At 41.7% G+C, this 23,725-nt stretch overlaps 1 protein-coding gene across 1 annotated transcript in view; it reads right to left on the bottom strand.

Moving 5' to 3' along the window:
• MOCOS (molybdenum cofactor sulfurase) overlaps positions 1 to 23,725 on the bottom strand; it is a 148,021-nt gene that overhangs the window by 91,475 nt on the left and 32,821 nt on the right. Inside the window, exon 4 of the mRNA XM_063131242.1 lies at positions 22,986 to 23,624. Coding sequence (XP_062987312.1) covers positions 22,986 to 23,624 — 639 coding nt within the window. The remainder of the gene's footprint in view (positions 1 to 22,985; positions 23,625 to 23,725) is intronic.

Genomic DNA, 23,725 nt, shown 5'->3' with positions numbered 1-23,725 from the left:
ACTTTCAAACATACTCAACCTGCCACCCCAAACCCCATGAATAATTATTTATTATTGTTGTTGTTGTTGTTGTTATTATTATTATTTTGCAGGGGGGAGTTTTTTCACAATTTTTCCTAAAATTCTTGGGGAAAAACACACACACACCATTTCCCCCCTCTCTAGGCACTTCCTAAGTACCTACCAATGTCTGACCACTTTTTACCCATCTCCTGTCTGATTATGCCTTCTTGGTTGGGAGTGTATCAACATATTCTGTAAAATGCTGAGCACAGTATGGATGCTTTTAAATAATAAAACTTAAACAATACTTATGACTTAGGGGAAGAAAACAAATCCATGCATTCCAAAATGGCCCCATGTAGGTATGTATCATCCCAAGGCGGAGTCCATACCCTTGAGAATTGAAAAGATTATTTGTCATTCTCATTATTTCACACGTGGGGTGCAAGAACTCAAGACCAAATCAGCAAGCCTGGAAATCGTACACTGTACCGTTTTTATTCCTCAGCGGGTCTTAATTTGAAACGGTTACCTTAATCCCTTCTGTAGTCTTTGAACAAAGTCTCAGAAGGGACTATGTAAATTGATTAAAACTGGGATAGTTAACATTCTAATCTCTCTAGACAGAGAAACCTCAGGTAAAACACACACACACATTTTTTAAAAAGCTTAAATGCGATGATAGTTTTCAAGGAAGATAATTAGAATAGATTGTCATAATGCTTCAATTAAGCAATTTACAATAATTATTGGCCAAACCAATCCCTGCAGTGCTCTAGCTAGCATGAGTCCACTTAAAATCACAAATTGCTAAGAGGGGATGGGGGAGGGAAATAGCCAGTTATGCCAGAAACAGAGGAACTGGCTACATAGGCTATTTCAGTTTTTGGGGTGGGTGAACTCAACGGCATTCGCCCCATTGGATGCTCAACCCATCGCCCCCACCATCTGCCCCCACTTGTTGAGCCGTAACCCTAACTTCAGCTCAGATTGACAAGCGCTCGGAAGCCTTCCACCCCTGCTGCTGAAATAGCACTTTCCCGTGCTGTGTCAATGGGGCCTTTATGGCCACCATTAACACAGCAAGGGGAAGTGCGAAATTTCCATAGCCTCCATTGGGCACACAATGGAGTCTCTGGAAATTGTGCCTGGGAGTCCCCCTGGCTTGTTGTGCTGGGGGGCCTTCAACATACATGCTGAGGCTGCCTCAGCTCAGGCCTTCATGGTAACCATGGATCTGTTCCAATTGGTATCTAGCCAGACTGAATCAGCAGGGCACAAATTGCATTTGGGTTTTCTATGTTGGGTGGAATGGTAGTGATTAGGATGTAGAGGAACTTCCTATAGTTCTGTGTCATGGGCAGATTACTACCTTATAGGACTTAGATTTACAGGGACTCAGACCTCTGCAGAGGTGGGAGACCACTCAAGATGGTCCACCCTAGGAGGCTGATGGATTTGACTAGTTTCCTAATGGCCCTTGCGATTTCCGTGTCACCTCAGTCAGCAGGCGTGTCTTTCAAAACCCTAGTAATAATGGTTCCCAACTTCAGAGTGCTGTCAACAGTTCTTATTATTTTTACCCCTAGTGATAATAATTATTAATTAATTTATATAGCACCATCAGTGTACATGGTGCTGTACAGAGCCTAGATACAGCTCTAGAGAGCCTGTATCAAGCATAACGAAGGACACAGACACAAGAATAAAAGCTTTAATTCATGTTTTACTGAATAAAAGATAAACAAGATGCATGATGCAGCTGTTACCTAAAAGGAAAATACAAAACACACAACCTACAAAATTGAATATAAATGGAAGAAAATTGAATAAAGAGTCCATGTGAATAAGCTTTAACAGAAAAAAAAATCTCAGTGCTTTAAGAGGGAAGAGAGGAAAGAAACAGTCTTTTGCACCAGCCCATTGGAACGCAGAAGATTGGACTCAGCACTACATGTGGCTAATGGGTAAGTGAAAAGTGAAGAGCCAGTGTGTTTGGGATATACCCATACACACACGCACACACACAATATCTCCCTGATAGCCAGGCAGGGGGGATGCATGTTAATTTTATATTAATAGAACTGACTGTTAAGGAATGTGTTTATTGAAATATAATTGTTGGGTTGGATCCAGTTTTATGCTGGATCAACTCCTTCCCACAGCAGCCCCTCTGGACCATGAGGGGGTTCCCAAAAATTATGCGGAATGACCTTCTGCGAACAGAGCACTAATTTTTGTGGAAGGCAGATCCTGGATCCAATTCAACATGTATCCAACCCAAAAGATCCTGGATCCAACTCAAAAGACCTGAATTATTTCTTTTGAATTATTGTTAGTTTTACTTCCCCCACCCCCATGTATTATGGCCCACTGAGTGCAATTTTCTCATGTTAAAGTATCATATAAATAAAAATCTGACATGTCCCAGAAAAAATAGCTAAGTACTCATAAATTTTAAGCATTTTTGAATTCTAGGTAGTTGCCTCAACTTTCCAAAGAAAATACAAAAGCATTATATGTGTGTACCAATTCTGCAGTTTTCCTCAACTCCAAAAAACATACACATGTGCAAGAGAAGCAGAATACAAATGTTCATATGGAGAAAGAAGGTCAATGGACCTAACTGTACCCTGAACCAAGCACAGGCCAGATCCTGAACAAAAACCTCTCTGCTTCCTTACTTGGGATGCACTTCCTTAAGCTAAGGAGTGCATATATACAGCCCTTCCTCAGAAACAAGTATTGTGGGAGATTCTCAGAAGGGCTGCTCTGGAGAGCTCTGTTTGCTCCTCTCCCACTGTAGCATTTTTATTTATTTATTTATTTATTTATTGACTGATTGCATTTCTATACCGCCCAATAGCCGGAGCTCTCTGGGCAGTTCACAAAAATTAAAAACATTCAAAGTATAAAACAATAGTATAAAACCATACTATAAAATACAATATAAAAGCTCAACCAGATAAAAACAGCAGCAATACAAAATTACAAATTTAAAACACCAAGTTAAAATTTATTCATAGACTATTAAAATGCTGGGAGAATAAAAAGGTCTTCACCTGGCGTCTAAAGGCATATAATGTAGGTGCCAAGCGAACCTCCTCAGGGAGCTCATTCCACAGCCGGGGTGCCACAGCAGAGAAGGCCCTCCTCCTGGGAGCCACCTGATTGGTGGGAAGGGAATGAGCAATCTGTGTCCAATGGCACTGCTCTACTTACACCATTGACATAACCAACCTCCAGTGCAATGGCAATAGCTGGAGCTGGAGCAATGGCTTTTCCGGGGAAACCTGTTGCTGCAGCATATGCTATTGGCCTTCCACTAGAAGTCGCTTTTGCTAGCACCTCGTCATGCTCTCTGTAGACCCATGCTGGCCCCAGAGAACCGAAAATAAATCAATCAAAATGCAATAAATTATATCAATAAAACAATTTCTGGTCATTCAGAAAAAAGCTTATTTATATAAAAATGTCTTTAGGAGACACTGAAAACAAAGCAACGTTAGTGCCTGCCTGACATATTTAGTACACCAGTTGTGAGTATTCCTGCATCAGTCTGATCTGGCAGCAGTTACATCATGGTTAGACTACTACGATTTGCTCTACATGTGAACCAGGTTTTTCTCCCCCCACCCCCAACCTCCCCTCATCCGCCCGCCTCCACCCTGAAAACAAGAAATCTCAGACATGGCAAATCTTAAGACAAAACAAGATGCTTTCCCCATTGCTAAAATCCCACAGCTTCCTATGGCCAGAGCTTCCTATAGTTTTGTGACTATACATTTAGCAATGATGATTTTTTTTTTTTTAAGTGACATCACATTTTAAATTACCTCCTCAGGATTGTGTCTGGTGTAATTTGTACTTTGTTTTTCCCCTCTTTTTAGAAAATTAAAATGTGTTACTGTCTGGCTTCTCTAAGTGTGAGACAACCGTACTGACAAGTAGTTGCAAGGATGTTAACACCAAAAAAAAAAAAAAACCAAAAAACAACACCCTCAAAAACACTCTGCTAAGTCTGATTTCACTTTGCATGTGTTCTGTGGAGAAATTTATCTTTCTCCTATACTTCATATGGAGCCATCTCTTGTAGAAGAAACAAGGAAATTTCATGTAGAAAAATTGTCTACCATGTGCAAGCTGATTTTGATAGATGTGAATTTTTTCTAATAACAGATAGGGAATTCCACTCCTGTGCTATGCATAGAACTCTGTCTTTCTGCCTTAATTATAAATCATAAAGCTAAACTATCAGAAGAAGGTAATGGGTAGTATTTAATGTCACTGCTCTGCTTACACCATTGACATGGCACTAGCATAACCAACATACAGTGTAAAGCCAATAGATTATGCTGAAACAATGGGTTTTCCGGGGAAACCCATGGCTCCAGCGTATGCTATTTACATTGTACTAGAGGTAGCTTATGCTAGTATTACGTCAGTGGGTAACCAGAGTGGCAGCATTGGATGCTGTACTAAATCTGCAGCATCCAAACCCCGTTGACGGACAAAGACACATCAAAAACGCAAAGTTTTATCTCGCCAAGAATAGTTTTAAACAAATTTTCCATCACTGTCTCCAATAGGAGAGGAAAAAAACAATTTCTGACTGGCTGACCCCTCACTATCCACCATGCCCACTGGGGAGTGGTGAAGCCCTGGATACAACATAACACAGCAGCCAATCACAGAAAAACCCTGCCAGTATATAGCGCCCACAACAGCTGTCCATAACTTAGATTACAGCTTGCACAACATGAAGCTACACCTATCTGGTTAAATGTCATGCACATTTTGAGCTGATAAGGGAATCTTTGGTGATGGGATACAACGGGGGGGGGGGGGGGAAGCCCCTGAGGGCAATCATGAAAGTCACAAAAAATAAATGAAAATAAAAACAAATAATCAGAAAGGTAGAAAAAACTGAGACAGAAGAGAGAAACAAAGAATAAAATCTCAGCTTTTTTTTTTTTTTGGTCAGAAATGCACTAAACAGAGTGAACAACGAGAGAAGCTCCCTATACCATGGCAGTTGAAAGAGAACTGAGGGGAGAAGCAGGAACCTGCTAGGAACATGTGCACTGGGATGGTGGGGGATGGGTTCCCGCCCAAATTGCCTCAGCTAGAAGCTTCCCGAATTGAGGCTCCGCGATTGCGAAGGCGCAGAGCTCATGTGTGAGGAGTACAGACCACGAAGAAGAAACTGCACTTTGCACAATGGTGGGGAGCATTCTGCATTCAGAAAAAGTGGGGCTTGCAAAACAAAACAATACCCCTCTTCGCCACACAAGAGTAGGGATTTAGCAGGGATGGGGAGAAATCCGTTTGATTATGAACCTACTTCCTATTTATTGGGGAAGTGCGAACAAATATGCAAACTGAAAAGCTATTATCCAATTTAAAAGTGCATTCAAAAATTGCTTGTATTAGGGGAAAGTGCACAAAAAAATGTGTATATTAGGCAAAACTGAATCCAGAAGTGCATATATTAAGAGAAATTCACCACACACAAAAAGGCATGCAAATATTCATGCAGATGTTTTTAAAAAATCACAAACTAATGAAGAAATAGGATGGTCTAAAGATTGCAAAAATGAGAAGCTGAGAGAAACCAAAGTTGACAGATCCATCCATCCTTATCATGCAGCCCTCTGTGGACAGTGGGCATGTCTAGATCTAGGGCTGGGAGGATCTCACAATATGGTGATCGCAAGATCCTCCCAAACAGTCCACACACGGCGTGCGATGTCCCGGAAGGAAGAGGACGTCGCAACTGCCATTTGGTGCTTTTTTAAAAAAAAAATTGAAGAGGGGCACACGAGCGCTCCATCAAAAAGATAAGGGTTGTTGTTGTTGTTTTTAAAAAGATCCCGCTCCCCCTTCCATGCCCCCTGCCTGGTTCCGCGCATATACCCACAAGGAGCCGGAACGAAGCCAGAACAGCGGCCCACACGTCCCGCAGTCTTGGGACTATCCCAAGACTGTTGGAAAAGTTGGGATTAAAGCCGTCCCAGTTATCCCGGGGAAAGGGAGGGGTCCCCTGTGCATCATGTGGACACACAGGGATGACCCCGGAGCGATCCCTGGGATAACCCCTCGTGTAGACATGCCCTATGACTGTACTACAACCATTGTGGAGGCAGGCTAGTTTTGCAGGGTGAGAGCTAGGATGCTCCCAGCTGCGCACATCATTCCAAGCCACAGAGATTCACCATAAAACACAAGTGACTGTTGGACTGGTCACATCCCACTCCTTGTATTCTGCCCCTCACCCATTCATGGCAGAGGAGGAGGATGCATAAACTATTTTTGCTGTACCCAGGTACGCCTGTGTTCACAATACCATCACTTCACACACACCCCAGACACCAATGGAGGCATCTCTCTCTCTCTCTCGTTTCCTGGGTCCAGGGGAGGAATTTAAATGTAGGAAAACAAGTGGCTGGGAGGGGAAAGTTCAAACCTTGGTAATCATGTGTGCTGGTCCTGATCCAGTTCAGGGCCCTGTGTGTTTACTTCTAAGGCAAAAAGAAAGAGGTTAAGCTGCAATTGTGCACATTGTGTTGAAAATGCATAGAGTTTACAAGTTTTTCATGCATACACAAACTTTATCTAAAATAAAAAAAAACACTGGGATGTGCTTATGTTTTATTTCTGAAATAGTAGAAGTAATGTGTGTGTGTGTGTGTGTGTGTGCTGCGTTCCCTACTCCTGTAAAACAAATTTTGTGAGCATTGAGTTGAAGATGTGTACGATTTCCCTGATTTTGAAAGATTGCTTTACAAACTTTATAAAGCCTTAGTGTAGCTGCCAAAAGAAAAGAATTTATCTAATGACATCAACATGTAGATGACAGTATTAGGTTACAGCAGGGTTGTTAAATGTCTTTCTGCCCGTGGCCTGATTTCCATTTCAGAGAAGCTCTCAAGAGTCCACAGTCCAGTAGTGCGGGTGGAGGTGAGGGAGCAAAATTACAAAATAATAATAATAATAATAAAAATGCCAGCATATTCTAGCTTAAAGCTCTTACTAATGGAAATGGAGAGAAAGTGTGCAGGGCCAGGGGAAGGGGGCAGGGCCAGGGGAAGGGGGCAGTGCTCACCCCAAGTGATCCAGCTTGGGATGCCAGGTGGGCTGGAGTTGGCTCCCAGGCCTGAGGTTCTGCACCTACAGGAATTAACTGGTGAGGTGATGCACAATTATGAACTGCTTCTGTGACTTGCTGCTTGCTTAGATGCAAGGTTTTTCCTGTGGTCCAGCAAACATCACAATTGACTCATGACACCAAAAAGCTTGTATACAAAAACACCATCAATCTCACCTATGATGGGGAAGACCACTAGAACAGAACTCCATCGGAAGATCTTAACGTATGCAGCGTAGGTCCAGAGAGCAATAGCCTTCTGTCTAACGTACCCCAGATCCAGGCCAGGTAGGTCTTTATAGGTCAACAGCAGTACCTTAAACTGCACTTGGAAACAAATTGCCAGCAAGTGAAGTTCTCTTACACTCACATCATAAGAGGCAGCAACCACAACAGATTAAATATTTTATCAGTACTCCCTCTCCATCCATTACATGATACTTTCACGACTGGGAACTTCCAGCTGGATGTCAGTAAAGAACATCTTGCATTCACTGCAGTCAGATTTGTAAAACAGAATTATGAAACCCTGCCTGATATTTTGCTGTCTTAACCTCAACTAGCTGTAAGTAGAATCCTAGCGTTATTAGGATTTGTCAGGCCAGGAAGATCCTCAATACATTGCTGACATTTATGAAAGTCTGTTTCCCCCTGTACATATTAATGTTTGCCTTTATAGGTTATAATTACACTGAGGGGGGGGGGAATCCAACTGCGATTAGATTATAGTTATAATTAATGACAACTGAGTAAAGTTATTATGATGCTGTTTATCACCCTGCCTGAAATACAATTTGGAGCAATAATACTAAGACCCACATCTGTGTGACAGTTTCTCAGCAACTAAGTCTTCTTAAAATGTCTTGCTGAACATCTTGAAAGCTAACTATATGCAGATTATTTCACAGAAAAGCAGCTTCAGGCAAAAAAAAACACAGGGGCAAATTCCCCAAACCTGGTAGAAAGCTCTTAAATCTATGTCATTGTTCTGTAAAATATGGTAATTACCTAATTTAGACATGCAGAGAAAGCTAAAGGATAAAATATAAAAAATGAGTTATTGACTAGTTTAAACCAGATGTGGAGAATAGGGGGAGACACTTTCCAGTACAATACAAATTAATGTGAATAATTCCTCCATTCCAATTTCTACTACAATCATTTTACACACAGAGTCTCTTTAGGGTAGAGCTGGGCCAAATACCCCTCCCACCCACTTTCAAAGGACCATTCATCCCCTGCAAACAGAGGGGGTGGTGTTTTGGGGGGCAATTTCTGTGGGTGAGGGCAGGGAAAGATTAAGAATTTAACTAACCTGAAACGAATTGGCAGAGAATGATCTTTTTTTGTTTTGTTTTAACTATCCTCAGCCACTTTGCATAACATACTTTTTATTTCAAGTATTTGTAATATCAGGCTGATATACCAACTATGCCTTTATCTGGACAGAGATAGCCTAGCTACAGTTATCAATGCTCTGATAACCTCTCGTTTGGATTACTGCAATGTGTTATACAGTACGTGGGGCTGCCTTTGAAAACGGTCTGGAAACTTCAGCTGGTACAAAACAGGGCAGCCTGCCTACTAAGAGGGACTGGCCGACGAGATCGTGTCACGCCAGTCCTTCTACAACTTCATTGGCTGCCAGTCCAGGTCCGGGCCTGATTCAAAGTGCTGGTATTAACATTCAAAGGCCTAAACGGCTTGGGGCCAGGTTATTTGAAGGAACGCCTCCTTCCATATGTACCTGCCCGGACATTAAGATCGTCCACAAGGGTCCTTCTCCATGAGCCGCTGCCAAAGGAAGTAAGGCAGGTGGCTACTAGGAGGAGGGCTTTCTCTGCTGTGGCACCCCAGCTGTGGAATAAGAGAGAGGTTCGCTTGGTGCCTACATTGTTTTCCTTTCGTTGCCAGCTGAAGACCTTTTTATTTTCTCAGTATTTTAACACCTAATTTAACTTAAATTTAAACTCTGCTGTTTTAATCTCATATTTTAACCTATATCAATTTTTGCTGTGTGGTTTTATCCTGGTCGTGCTTTTTATATAGTATTTGTGTTTTTAAATTGTTGGTTGTTTTATTATGCTCTTCATGGTTTTAACTTTTGTGAACCGCCCAGAGAGCTTCGGCGATTGGGCGGTATAGAAATGAAATAAATAAATAAATAAATAAATTGTATGCCACTCCTCAGCCAAAATTCCTCCTGGCTTGCATGCAATGAGTGAAACAAGGCAGTACTTGCACGCAGGCTTACATCCAAAAAAGACATGGCACAAATAGAAACAGGATGGGAAGGGAAGAGAGCGGGAAAGTAGTATTTCAGCAGGGTTGGTGGAATGGCCTGACTTCCCCACTCATCTCCGTCTAGTACAGGCTGCTGTAATGGCTGCTGATGGTGACAGGTGAGGGAAGAGGAGCCTTTATAGGTGTAGCCTTCCAGCAAGGTTGGTGGAATGGTACCACTTCCCATCTTATCTCCCTCTGTTGGCAATGAATGCAATCTTCAGGGGACATGTTTGCCCCACTGCTGAAATAAATGAAATTCAGCTGAGCTGAATACTTCAGCTCAGCACTAATTTAAGCATACCTGCCCTTTCAGGGGAGAAATCTTTTCCGAGTGTCCAATCAAGTTGATTGTCCTGACACTGAAGCAGGTTCACCGACATCTTCCCCAGATGCAAGAAATTTAGGTTTTAAACGTCAGGGAATAGCAGTTCTTGCCTGTTTATTTCTGATCAGGAAAGAGAAACAATGTAATCTGCGTTTTCTAATTGGTATGAAAAGCCTTTTTGGAGAGTGTCTTGTTTAGCGCTGGACCAATATTTGCAGCTGAACTGTTTTTGACCATCCACAGAGGAGGTGGGGTAGAAGCTGTTTGGCACTTACCTTAAGAAGTAATGTCACAATGACATTTAGCATTAAAAATGTCTATGAGTTCATGACTGTGTGCCCTGAGAGAAGTGGAGAAAGCCAGGCCGGCGAGCAGAAGGGCGGTGATATATAAGTGTAATAAAGAAACAAACAAAGAATCTCTTATAAATTAGGCTAGGCTAAAAAACAGTGACTGAACCATGGCTACTCAGAGAGCTTCATGCCTGAGAGGAGAGTTGAACACTGGCTCTTTGCCCAATCCCACCTGCCACTATGACATAAAGCTAAGGGGTTCAGTGAAAAGCTACATTATGATGCGTACACATAATGCATTGCTTATTGCACACTATATACCTGGGGAGCTGTCCTTTGCATTTTTCTCCAAATGCAAGAGGGCAGCTATAAGCACAAAACATTCCCCTCACCATTTTTATAATATCACTTCCTATTCAGTACTGAAGCACGCTCATATCCAAAGTGTGTTGGTGGGGGCAGGGGGGTGAGCAAGAATAGTCATAAATGTTTAGAACAGCAAGATTAAAGTGGACTGAAAACCGCCCCTAACTTTGCAAACCCACTAAGGCCATGGAAAAATAGAGGGCATTTTTCTACTGCCTACATTTGGGTTTGGGGAGTAGGTAGAGATGTAAAATTTCCAGAAATTTTGAAGCCATGGGGGGGGGGAAACGGTTCCCCCCTCGTTTTTTTCAGGGAAAAACAAGTTTTCAGAAAGATTGAAATAATGCAATATTAGCACTTTTTACAGATTGAAAATCACTTTGTTACTTTAGTAACATAAATTGTAATTATGTCCAAGTTGGTTTGGCATAAAATTATTACATTTGGTATATTAAAAGTACAGTGTATTCAAACAATTATTACAAATTTAATTTACTTTTTTTTTGTAACAAATGGAGCTACAAGCTCCTGAACTTTAGGAACACCTGAACTGTAAGGAACCTCTTTGGTTCTGCCAGTTTATGAGGAGCAGGCAAAAAATCAATTTAAAACAACAACAGAAGAAACCACCAACATTAGTAACCAAGAAAATTATTTACGTTTCTGCTAGTCCTCCAGTGTCAAGACATAAGGCACCCATTCCCATAAAAAGAACTGAGAAAAAAGGGGGAACCACGATTCAATTAATATGCATGAAATTTAAGCAGGCTCATTTTCTGACCTACAGCTATCAGTATTAGTTTCAGTCTCTGCTTCAATGGCAGTGCCCCCTAGAGGCAGAAATGGAACTTGCTCTTGCATTTGACAGTTGTAGTCTCAGTTTACAACCTAGGACTTGCTTGTCCTTGGTGCACAGACATTGTAATAATCTGATACTGTACAGTTTTTAGAAATCATTTGGAGAAGTAAATATCTGAACACCTTGCCTTAAACATTTTATTCATCATGCTAAAATAAAATATTCCATAATCCATTTTTTCTTCATTTTTTTCAATTTTTCAGAAAAAAACAAAAGGGGCTTTGGAAAAAAACAGAAAAAAACCACATTTTTTTCTGAATTTTTCTGGCGTTTTTTCTGGGCCTTCACATCTCTAGGAGTGGGGTGGAATTTCCCTGACATTTTTGGGATGGTGGTGGAAGCTTTGGCTGAACTTACCATACTTAACTTTATGAGGGGGTTAAAGGTTTTCCTCCCCTTTGCGTCTTTATATAGTGGCTCAAGGTGGGTTTCTTGGGAGGCTGGAACAGAATACCCAGAGAAACAACATAACACATCATGGTTCCCAGCGGCGTTCTTAAACCAGCAAGAAAAGTGCTGTGGAAGTTCAGATTGCACTGGCTGATAGCTGGTATGATGCTTTATCAAGCATTCTCCCTACTCAGGTGGGTTCTTCCTTTTAACATAAAATCAAACAAACCTTTACACTGCTCTCTGGTATCTTTGCAAGTCTTAACTGTCTGACTGCCAGCTTTCAAAGACCTCTGCCTTCCCTCCTGGGGCAGGGAGAGGGCTGTCCCCTCCCTCATCCTAGAAGTGACACCACTTCAAAAACTGGTGAGATCAGCCAGCAGAGACGCAGGAGTGGAGTGAGGATTTTTTAAAAAAAATTAAAAGGATGTTTTAACTTTTAAAAAAAAGGCTTTGTGATGCTCTCTGGCATATCTGCAGGTAGCCTCCAAGGCTGGCTGCCCTTCCTGGAAAGCTTCTTAGAAGGATGTCATGATGCCACCTTCTCCCATGGGCCTTCCAGGAAGCACAGCAGCTGAAAAGATACCGGAGAGCTGACAAAGGTGTGTTTTTAATGCTAAATGTCATTGTGACATTACTTCTTAAGGTAAGTGCCAGACAGCTTCTACCCCACCTCCTCTGTGAATGGTCAAAAACAGGTCAGCTGCAAATATTGGTCCAGCGCTAAAGAAGACACTCTCCAAACAGGCTTTTCATACCAATTAGAAAGCGCAGATTACATTGTTTCTCTTTCCTGATCAGAAATAAACAGGCAAGAACTGCTTGCTATTCCCTGATGTTTAAAACCTCATTTTCTTGCATCTGGGGAAGATTCCTTTGATGGAAAGGAGAATGATTTGCCTCATACCATGTGGATTTAAAATTGTTGTTGTCTTGATGGAAACTTTACTGTTGTTAAGAAATGCAATTCATATGATGCATTCACTAGCAAAAATTACCTTTGGGGTACAGAAGAAAATGTTGCTCAGCATACTGTTACTTAATAAACATTTAGTCTTCAAATAAAATTTAACATCTATCATCCTGAGAGCCCCACAAATGCTTACATACAAATGAGACACTCCAGTGTGTAGAATGCAACATTCATTTAAATGGAAAGAGCAGCAAGGTCCATTCTCTAGGGCCCTATTTCAGGAGTGGGGAGCAACCAGGTCTGGCTCCAGGTTTGAGGGAGCCCTGGAAAAATGCCCTCCATGGCTCCACTCCGTCCGTGGGCTTACCACACCCTGGTGGATGATGGAAGAGAAGCTATTCCCTGCAATACCGTTATCTCCTCATTCCCTCCCTCACCTGCAACAGCCCCTCCCATGGACAGGCAAGCTAAATGCGTTGTAAGGCATCCGTGTCTATAGTGTTTAATAAATGAATAAATAAAAATAATGTCCTTTATGATTATTTGATCAATGTTCACCTTAAATAAATAAATAAATATTTAAGGTGGGTGAGTGTCAACAGAGGACCAACACCACCTGTGCTACTCTGAGCCCCATAGCACTTTTAATCTTTCTCTTTTCTTTCTTGGCATTCCACTGAGTGCTGAAGTGGGGAGGAGAAAAAAGGGGGGCTGGGGAGTTCAAGGCAGTGAGGACAAATCACTGAGTCCAGAAGGTATCTCATCCAGGAGCATAGGTGTGCGCAACGGGTGTACCCAGGCACACCCTAATGTCTCCAGCAATATGCATTGAATTGAGGGGACCATTGAGTAGGCATCTATAGGACGATCCAGACTCAGAGGGAACAGTCCTTTGGCTGCCCTCCAGTTGCTCCACCGCCATGCTGAAGAACAATTGCCTCCAAGAGAATACTGTTGCTCACAGGAGTGAAAAGGAATAGCTCTGCTGGGAGCCACGTTTCAAAGAGGCCAGGAGGAGGGCCCCCAAAAGCTAATATCGCCTTGTGAAACCCTCCTCTGGTCAGTCTTACCACAAAGCGCCACCAATGCTGGAGCTTGGGGAGCATCTCCTCATTCCCTCACTCACCTGCAACAGTCCTCCCATGGACAGGCAAGCTAAATACGGTGTAAGGCATCAGTGTCTATAGTGTTTAATAAATGAATAAATAAAAATAATGTCCTTCATGATTATTTCATAAATGTTCACCATAAATGAATTAATAAATTTCCCTGGGTGCGCACCCTAACAAAATGTGCTGTGCGCATCTATGTCCAGGAGTTCTTAAAGAGCTCAAATGTGAACTTGCTGATTTTCTAACTAAAAATATATACTATTTCCTTAAGATTGTATCAGAGGATTGGAAAGTGGTCAGTATAACACCATTTTTTAAAAACAACAACAAGGGAACATACGAGTTGCTGGGAAACATAAGCAGGGAGGATGCCATTACACTGATGTTCAGCTAATGGTTTTTCCATTTGAGCATCTGGTGCCCACTCTGGGAACAGAATGCTGGCCTAGATAGGCCTTTGGTCTGATCCAGCATGGCTCTTCTTATGCTCTTGTGTACTTAAAAAGTGATCCCGAAGAATAATCATATATGTCCAGGAACAGAGATTCCCCACCCCCACCCCAATCTTGGCACCATAAAATGGCACCCAATGTCATTTCCTCGATTGAACTGAATGGAGAAACCCTGGGCAGCTGAATGCATTAGTGCTTGCAAACTATAAGAAATCACTGAACCGGGAAGGTGACAACTCAGCACCCTAAATTTAGCCTGCGTGTTTTATTTATATTCCTCTATGGCAGCCTTTCTCAACCTGGGGTGCTCCAGATGTGTTGGACTGCATCTCCCAGAATGCCCCAGCCAGCAGAGCTGGCTGGGGCATTCTGGGAGTTGTAGTCCAACACATCTGGAGCGCCCCAGGTTGAGAAAGGCTGCTCTATGGCATCCTTGCCCTCGGGGGGGGGGATTCTATATCAGAGCAGTCTGCATATAAAGGAAGGAACAAAGAGAACATTTGTTCACTTTAGAGTACAGAGGAAAAGTTGTGTAAGGCACCAAGGCGTCTCTAGCAGCCAGCCCTCAGCACCTAACCTCCTGTGCCAGCAGAACTCTTGGAGTTTGTTGCATCAGAGAGACAGACCAGGATCTATTGCAGGAGTGTACAATCTTTGGTCCCGAGGAACACATGTGATGCTGGCTCAGGGGCTGCGCATGGACACACTTTCCTCACTGGAAAGGAGTAGACGGCCTTCTCTCCTCCCTCTGTTCTAGCAATTATGATACAGATCACTTTCCTCAGCGCTAGCAGCAGTAGGAAAAGAGCAGGTCTGTATAGAATCAGGGGCAGTGGGGGAGGCGGGGCAGAGGTGGATGTTACAAAAGCCTGAAGTCCAAATAGACCCATGGCCAGCAGGTAATTGGTGTCAAAGTGCCTGCAGCTTGACATTAGGAACCATTTCTAAATTCTAAACATTAACTGTGTTATTTGAGTAGTTACATAAGCATCATACGCATGTACCAATTCTTCAGCAGAGGAGTCTACATATTTTTAAAAATATATACAAGCCAGAGAGGCAGAGAACAAGATGCTTACAGTGGAAAACGAAGTTTACAGGTATCACTGTACCCTGAATGCAAACATTGCTCATGACATGAACCAAAAGACTGTTGCATCTGCATTTGACATGCACTTCCTTATCTAATGCTGAGGAATGCATATATTGGTTATTCACTTCTCTAGGTCACTCTGACACTAACTCCAAATCCCTTGCATGTAGCACATTTGTAAATTACAATACCAAGCTGAAGACAGTTGGAGTCAACAGTTCAAGGGGAGGGAATAGGTCAGTTAACACCTCTAACTTCCATAGAGAAAAACACTGGTGACAATTGTGACACAAGAGACAATGCTGACAATTAATTAGCTCAGTTTTGTAACCACCAGCACAGAAAAATAACCTGTCAACCTGTCCCTTTTTTTCTGCCAGTGAAGACAATGTACTGTGCTCCTTTGTCATAGACATGTCAAGAAATACTATGCTGAATTTCCTTAGAAACTTCACAATCCTTTAATTGGCTAACAACAAGGACAATCAATACTCATGTTTACAGGTGCAACCTTTGTTTGATGGCCTCTTCTACAAAATGAATGAAGCCTGATACTTTTCCAGAAAATAATGTGAGCGCATAAGACTTTAGGAAATACATCCACAAGTATGGTTCAACACTGGAGTCGTGGCCCCATTTAAATATGTAAAGGAAGCCTCAAATTACATTTATTGATATAATCCTGGAATATTGATATAAACCTGGATATAATTTGCAGGATTTTCATTTAAAAGACAAATACATGTTTTGTACTACTGTGTTACATCATCAGTGAAGCCAGTGGAACTACAGGCATTCTGTTAAGGCATTATCTGAATGTACGTAAAGGTGGTCTGTATCAGCAATGTATCTCTACTTAGCTAAATATTCTCCTTCAGTTTCACCTTTATCAGCTACTTTAGTAATAATACTTTTATAGAGATGAGAGAAAAAGACGTATTGAACTTATCTTAAATAAATTCCCTGGAAGGTCCTCTGACTGGTACGTGACCTACCTACTGGCTGATACTAATAAATACGTAGCCAAAAAAAAATTATTTTCCATTGTTAAGACTTGCAAGGCTATTCTTCAGACTCATAAGTAATAATTGGCTGATGATTTTTAGGTTTAAAATATTGTAATAGCTGCTGTATCGTTGTTTTGTTTTGTTTGTTGGTATTATGTAGTCTGCTTTTGGGTTATCCTGTATTCTAAAGGGTCTGTTACCATATAAAGATTGATTGACTAATATTGGGATTTTGAGCAAAATTATTAATGGCATAATTTGTGCCTTCATGTAAGGAATACTTAATTCTTTGGCTCATAACCCCAATATTATAATTAAGTCAACTGATAAGGGTGGACCCATAGTTGTTCTGGGCAAAACCGATTATTGTCAAGAAGTGCAAGGTCAACTGAGCCATACTACTAATTATACGTTTCTTAGTAAAGACCCACTAATGACATTCAATTCTTTATTAAGACTGGAGTACAGAACATATTAGCATTGGGCTATGTAGATATTAGTACAGTTACATTTTTTTTTATCAAGGATTGTCCCAGAATGCCAGTGTTTTATACTCTACCTAAAATTCTTAACGAACGTTTTCGACCCCCAGTGAGACCGATTGTTTCAGGATCTGGTTCTTTGCTGGAACCATTAGCCCAGTATTTAGATACTTTTCTATTACCTGTCTTGGCTAATTCATACCTTAGGGACACTGGACATTTCATTCAACAAGTAGGTGGTCTCATATGGATCGCTGCCATGATTGCCCTGTGGGATGACCTTTGCCAGGAGAGGGACAAAGGGAATGTGACCCTTTTGAACCTCTTAGCAGCTTGAACCTCTTAGTAGCTTTTGCTACCATCAACCTAGGTTAACCTTTTGGTTATGTTGTCTGGACTGGAAATTGGGGGCACTGTGCTGCAGTGGTTCTGCTCCTACATGGTTGGCTGATTTCAGAAGGTGATGCTGGGGGATTATTGCTCTGTGCCCTGGCAGCTGTGCCATGGGGTTCCACAGGGCTCTATTCTTTCCCCCTTGTTATTTAACATCTATATGAAATTGCTGGGGGAGGTTATCTGAAGATGTGGGCTGAGGTCTCATCAGCATGTAGATAACAGCCAGCTCTTTCACATCAAATCCAGGTGAAGCAGAGGTGTTCTGAACTGGTGCCTGGGCATGGTAATAGATTGGATAAGAGCCAATAAACTGAGACTTAATCCAGACAAGATGAAGGTACTGTTAGTGGTTGATTTATCTGCCCAGCTAAGTGTTCTAGAGGGGGTTGCACTCCCCCTAAAGGATCAGGTTTGGGGGTCTCTTGGATCCAAAAATGTCACTCGAGGCAAGATGGACTCGGTATCATGGAGCACCTTTTAACATCTTAGGCTGATATACCAACTACACCTTATTCTGGACAGAGATAGCCTAGCTACAGTTATCCATGCTCTGATAACCTCTCGTTTGGATTACTGCAATGTGTTATACGTGGGGCTGCCTTTGAAAATGGTCCAGAAACTTCAGCTGGTCCAAAATGCGGCAGCTAGATTGTTAATGGTGATTGGCCAACGTGATCATATTATGCTAGTAAATTTCCATCTGCACTGGATCAATTCCATCAATGTGGACATGAACTTTACATGTCACATTTACTGTCTGCAGATTCCCTTTTTGGATGCCATGGTCTTTATCAGTCCCTTTTTGATTGTCAGACCAATTCTAGGGCTGACAAGTTGTTTTGACCTCTGGAATTTAACCTTTTATCCCAGAGTATTAGACATGTCATTCATAAACACTGGCACTTGGTTCAGGACATACCAGGATGCAGCAGGCTTCCATTCATGGGATTCTGTAGAACATTTCATTTAGCAGACAGATTGGTTCATACAGCCTTGGTTCATAGAGTGTCTCGTCCTCAGAATATCACAAGACATTATAAATGTACACATTGTGTGCATGGACCACAAAGTTTGCAATGTTAGAGTTTTTCAAGCCAGTGCACAGCTGGATATTCTCCGAGATCATTCACCACTTCTCTGACTCAGGAAGTGGTCTAACCTCATTATTTTTAAAACACATACATTCCCCCCCCCCTTTGCTGTATGGACAGGAACAGAGCATTCCAATTGGGTAAAGAATGTTCAACGCCATGTGCAACCTGCATTTTAATTCCAGTCCCTGCTGACAGCAGAATAGTGACTAAAAGACCCCAGTGTGGAAGCAGCCTTCGTCACCTGTACTGTGATTCTGGCTTTCATAGTAAAAGTAAGGTTTATTATTCACTGGGATTGCCCAACTGACCTTATTAATCAAATACAAGAACTGAGGAACACCCTGACACACCAATATACTGCACTTTGAATACAGAGAATGAGAAAAAGGTCATGGTGGTAGAAAGGCAGGTTCTAAGAGGTTAAGAACTTTAGGAAATCAAATCCAGTACCTTTAGCTGTGCCCAGAAGACAACTAGGAGCCACATTCAGGGACTAGAGTACTGTTGTAGTGTGTGACCCTACCCAACTCCAATTGCTGCCTCTATGTGTCCATTTTAACCCCTCAAACAAGCACTACAGAAAATATTGTTACCCAAGTGAAAGACAATACGGATGGGGGGATTTGTTTGGTTTGCATTTGAATGCAATCTTACTCAAATTCACACTTTGGAACCTATATGTGAACTGAAATCCTGTTATCCATCAAAATTCACACTTCTTTGAATGTCGTAATGGAGTTCTCCTGTCAAAAATGCATGCCAAAATGCATATACTAGGGGAATTTGCATATAAAATGTATATATTAGTGAAAATTTAATTTCAAATGCATATTTTGACAGTTGCTGAAAAAGATATATTAGGTAAAATTGTATACAAAAATGCATAAATGTGCAGCACGATGCATATGATTTTTCATGCAAACTTTCTAAACAAAAAGATTCTCAAAGTTTGAGATGAATCAAACTTAAGACTAGAAACATTCTTAAAGTTCAGGATGAAATGAATTTAAGATTAGAAAAAGAAAAACTGAGAAAAACAGGAATGGATAGATTCATCCATGCCTGGATAGTAATAACTTTTCCTGAAAGGAATTCCATTTATTTTCTACATTCCTACTGCTTGGTTCTCAATAGTATACAAGGAGATTCTGGGTACTGGAATACTTCCAGCTTGCAGAAAACTAGGCCCAACTTTTTGTGGGATGCTCACTGAGCTGCTTCTACAACCAGTATTAATGTTGTGCTAATTTGATCAATGACATTTAATCCTGTCTCAAGGTACACCAGGAACAGGCACTTGAAAATGGGCAGGCTTCTGGGTTGAGTACCTAATCAGGAAGATGGAATCCTTATAAACCAAAACCACAGTGCCCACACCTGCCTGCCCCACAAGCCAAGCTTGGTACTGTACCTCATAACCCGATGCTATGGAGCTCAATGACATTACTTTGGCTGAAGAATCTGTTTTGGTTCCAAAAGCAGCACTATGGAGAGCTACCAGGAACATCAATAAGGCTCTGGATGGCCACATAGGGGCCCGAACCAATGTGTATATGCTTCCTCTATTGATTAGATTAAAGGAAGTGTGCAAAGGCCTGCCTGACTGCTATGCCACCACCCAGCTGATGAACTGGCCAGTCCAGAACCTTGGCAGGAAATTTATCTCAATCCTGAAGCATTCTCACCTCTTATACAGATCAACAGGTTCAGATACCTTCTGGGTGACCCTAATGATACTATTTGTTTTGTTTTGGATATTGTACTATGCTGCCATGGTTAGCCAAACAGATGTAAATCAATCAAGTGACCAAGCACTTTAGCAAGCAATGATATCTCCATGCAAGTCAAAGGTTTGCAAGGCGATTTCTACAAATCAAGCTACTGTAAAAGGCACAAAAGCAGGCTAAGCCTTTAGTTGGAAAGACTAGCACTGGATTAGATTAGTTACTGGGGTGGAATGGAGTGGGGAGCTGTAGTGTTGATTGCTATTTTATATATACCCAGTTCTCTGAGCCATTTCATTATATGCCTGTGAAAGAGACATGAAACCAGTTTCTGAAGATGGAGGATTTTGAAAGTACACAGGTTCTTAACAAATGTCAATGTAAAGCTGATCCACATATGTTTTAAACACTTATCAATTGCCTTTCATCATCATCAAAAACAAAAAAAACCCTGCCTAAGAGGATGTTCATGAAAAGGAATCAAACATTGTAAAAACAGATGGTCAAAATCTAGAAAATAAAGCCTTCACAGGGCAAAAGCTACCTACATAAAGTTATGTTTTTAGCTGCCTCCCAAAATCAGTCAGTCTAGTATCACTACACATTCTTAAGCACAGTTCCAAGGAATGCATCTAAGGAGGCTAAAGCCATCTATCAGATAAACTTTGGCTCCATAAAACTTTATACAACCAAAGAAGTTCTACAGAACACGTTGTATGGCTTGTAATATCAGATGTCCGTGTTCCTTCTGACGTTTCAGTCTGTAACCAAAGCTTCCACTGTGGATGCTTCTGCTAGCCAAACACCAAGAAGGCATCAATCACCAACAACATTCATCAGCTGCATATCTACTGTACACATGCCCTGACCTTTTCCTCCTATGGAGGAATAAAAGACTCATTTTTAAAAGTTGGGAAGAGCTAACTGATGACTGAGCTTAGCTACAAACTTCAAAATATACACCTATCTTAATACAGTGTTTCCCAGAATTCTAACAGCTGAGGATTGAATTACACATTACTTTAATTGCATCACTGGGAGTTTACTTGACACATAGCCCTGATTCAAATCTGGACCACCACACACTAAGAGAGGATTAAACCTCCCCCCACCACATTTTGCTTCCTGAAATTACCCTCCCTGCCCCCTTACATGTAGTAAGAGGATTAACCCCCCTCACACACACATGCAAAAAATTTCTACTGGCATCAATGCAGGCTTTTTTCTTTCTTTTTTAACCCCTGGGGGGTGGAATTGGGGGAAGAAAGCTTTTGGGGAGGTCAAATCCTCCCCTCGAGCATGCAGTGGTCCTGATCTGAATTGGCAGACTTTCTCTAAAGTAAAAAAAAAAAAACTTATTCCCAAGTACATTTCCATAAGAACTGCCCATCCTCAGAGGAGCTCAGCCCTTGTACTTCTGCCTGAGCCACTGATTTGGTATTTCTTCCTGATTAGCTGTCTTCAAGCCCAGAACAGCCTCTTTTGCAAACAGGTTTATTCTACTGTGTGACTGAATGAATTAATCGCTCCCAATGCAAAAGCACAGTGGGAAGAACCATGGGAGGAAGGTACTCAAGAGCAGTGACTCTCACAGAGATGCAGCGGCAACAATCTATCTAGCCCTTACAGGGACTTCTCTTGTCATTTATTTCTTGCAGCCACCTAGTAGTTCTCTTGTGGATACACTACAGAGCCCACACATACACTTTGGAAATAGAGCCACTAACATTTCTGTAAGCATTCTGTGCCCGTTCCTTTGACAGCAGGTTGAACTGTGGACATTACAAGGCTGCCTCCTCTGCCATTTGCTTCACCTGCCCTAAAGTATGTTTCGTCCTAGAAGAAGGGGAAGGCAGTGGCAGCAATGGAAAAGCTGTTTCTGATTCCCTTTAAGGCTTGGCGAGCACTTGCTCTGGAAATGCACCACGCCTCAGTCACTTTGGGGACAAGCGCAGGAATACTTAGGCATCCCTAGAGTACATTAGAGTACTTTACCAAGGAATATTGGCAGAGTAAGTGTGAAACTTGCCAGAAGGGCCATTTCCCCAAGTCTGAGTAGCAGAGGGGTTCTGTGGAAAGCACATAGGAAAACCTGTCTGCCTATTTAAATATTGATTGTATTGGCTTATATTGTCATTTCTTCAACTTGGTTAATAACTCACTTCAACTAAAACACCCTTGATCTTTCACACCCATGTTTTCCTTCCACTGGAGATGCGCCATGGGTTTGTAGTCTTACATCTGCATAAACAAAGAGGTATTCTGGCATGCAGATATTTAATGAGAAGCAAGATGACTAAATGGGCATGCAAGGATTAAAACATTACAAGACGACAGACGATACAGCACAAAAGGGTTGAGTTATCATGAAAATGCAGATATTGTAAATACATGCTATATAAGCACATTTAAAGTGTGAGGGGAAATCAGACTAGCCATGAGGATCCTGGACTGCAATATTCTTAAGTGAAATCCATTCTCCCCCACCCCCACCCCTGAATTTCAGAAATAATTGTAATATGAATCCAGATAATGTAATCTACAGATTTGAACCAGAGCACAGATTAAGACAGATAATTATCCTTAGACGTAAAGAGCACACAACAGTTTTCGTATCAACTAACTGCTCTTTTAGAGATTGTTATTAAATGTTAACTCACAGAAGGAGCAGTACGCTGCAATTATAGCCGTAGCACATTAGAAAAACACAGTAAGAAAGGCTGTGAACGAATGTGAACAAACTAACTAGGATTGCTTCCAAAACATAAGTTACAAGCCCACATCAAATCATGGTTAGCACTAATTATAGTTTGCCTGATTCCAATATCATGATAAACTGTGGTTATGCAAACCAGGAAAGGGAGGAAGGAATACAGAGAGAAAAGGAGAGATGGCTGTGTACTGTAAATTCCTCATCCTCTAAACTATGGTTTGCCATATCAGGTACATGACATCTAAACTGAGCTAGTCACTGGGACTAGGAACGTATACAAAAGAAGAATAACTGAGGATGATTAAAAGAGATGGTGCTTTATGTTTTTACCTTTCAGCCACTGATGATCTTGGTGAATAGAAATCCTCTTCTGCCAGGTAGGCAGCTGCAGTTCCACCTCCAAAATAGGTTTTCCTCAAGCAAGAAGCAACTTCATTCTTTACCAGCAGTGCACCTAAACCAGTGGGGAATCCAAACATCTTATAGAATGACAGGGGCACAAAATCCGCCTGATGAATGCTCAAGTCTAATGGAGAAGTGCTGACATAAGTTGCTGCATCCAAGAGTACAAACCATTTCCCTTGGGCCTTGATGGGGCAGAGCTTTCCAGATTTTATCTGTTCTATCCATGCAAGGGGATATTTAGTGCCTGAAAAATTGCTCTGAGCAGGATAGCAGAAGAGGTGAGGTGTTCTGCAGCTCTTCTCTTCAGTCGCCATGTTATTTGTCCTGGACAACATCTCCCTTGCTTTCACAGGAACAAACGAGACATTCATTGTAGCAGTGATCCCTCTCATGCCCACCACAGACGTGTGGCTGTCTGTGAGGTAGCAAAAGCGGCTCCCAGGATCCCCCAAGATTTCAGGCATCCAAGGGAAGGCCTCTGCAAGGAGTTTGAGTGCAGCTGTACTTCCGGAAGTGAAAATGACAGAGTAGTCTTCTACAGTTGTATTGAAATGCTGCAATATCCTGCAAAAAAAGGAGGAAAACAAAACAGCCACGCTGAAGAGGTATTTCACCCACTCCTTATGTTATACTACTTGGCTACTGTCTCTTATTCCAGCACTGAA

The sequence above is a fragment of the Elgaria multicarinata genome, chromosome 1, assembly GCF_023053635.1.
Source record: "Elgaria multicarinata webbii isolate HBS135686 ecotype San Diego chromosome 1, rElgMul1.1.pri, whole genome shotgun sequence".
NCBI lineage: Eukaryota > Metazoa > Chordata > Lepidosauria > Squamata > Anguidae > Elgaria > Elgaria multicarinata.
The sequence above is the reverse complement of the archived record's forward strand: the minus strand, read 5'-3'. Positions and strand labels throughout refer to the sequence as shown.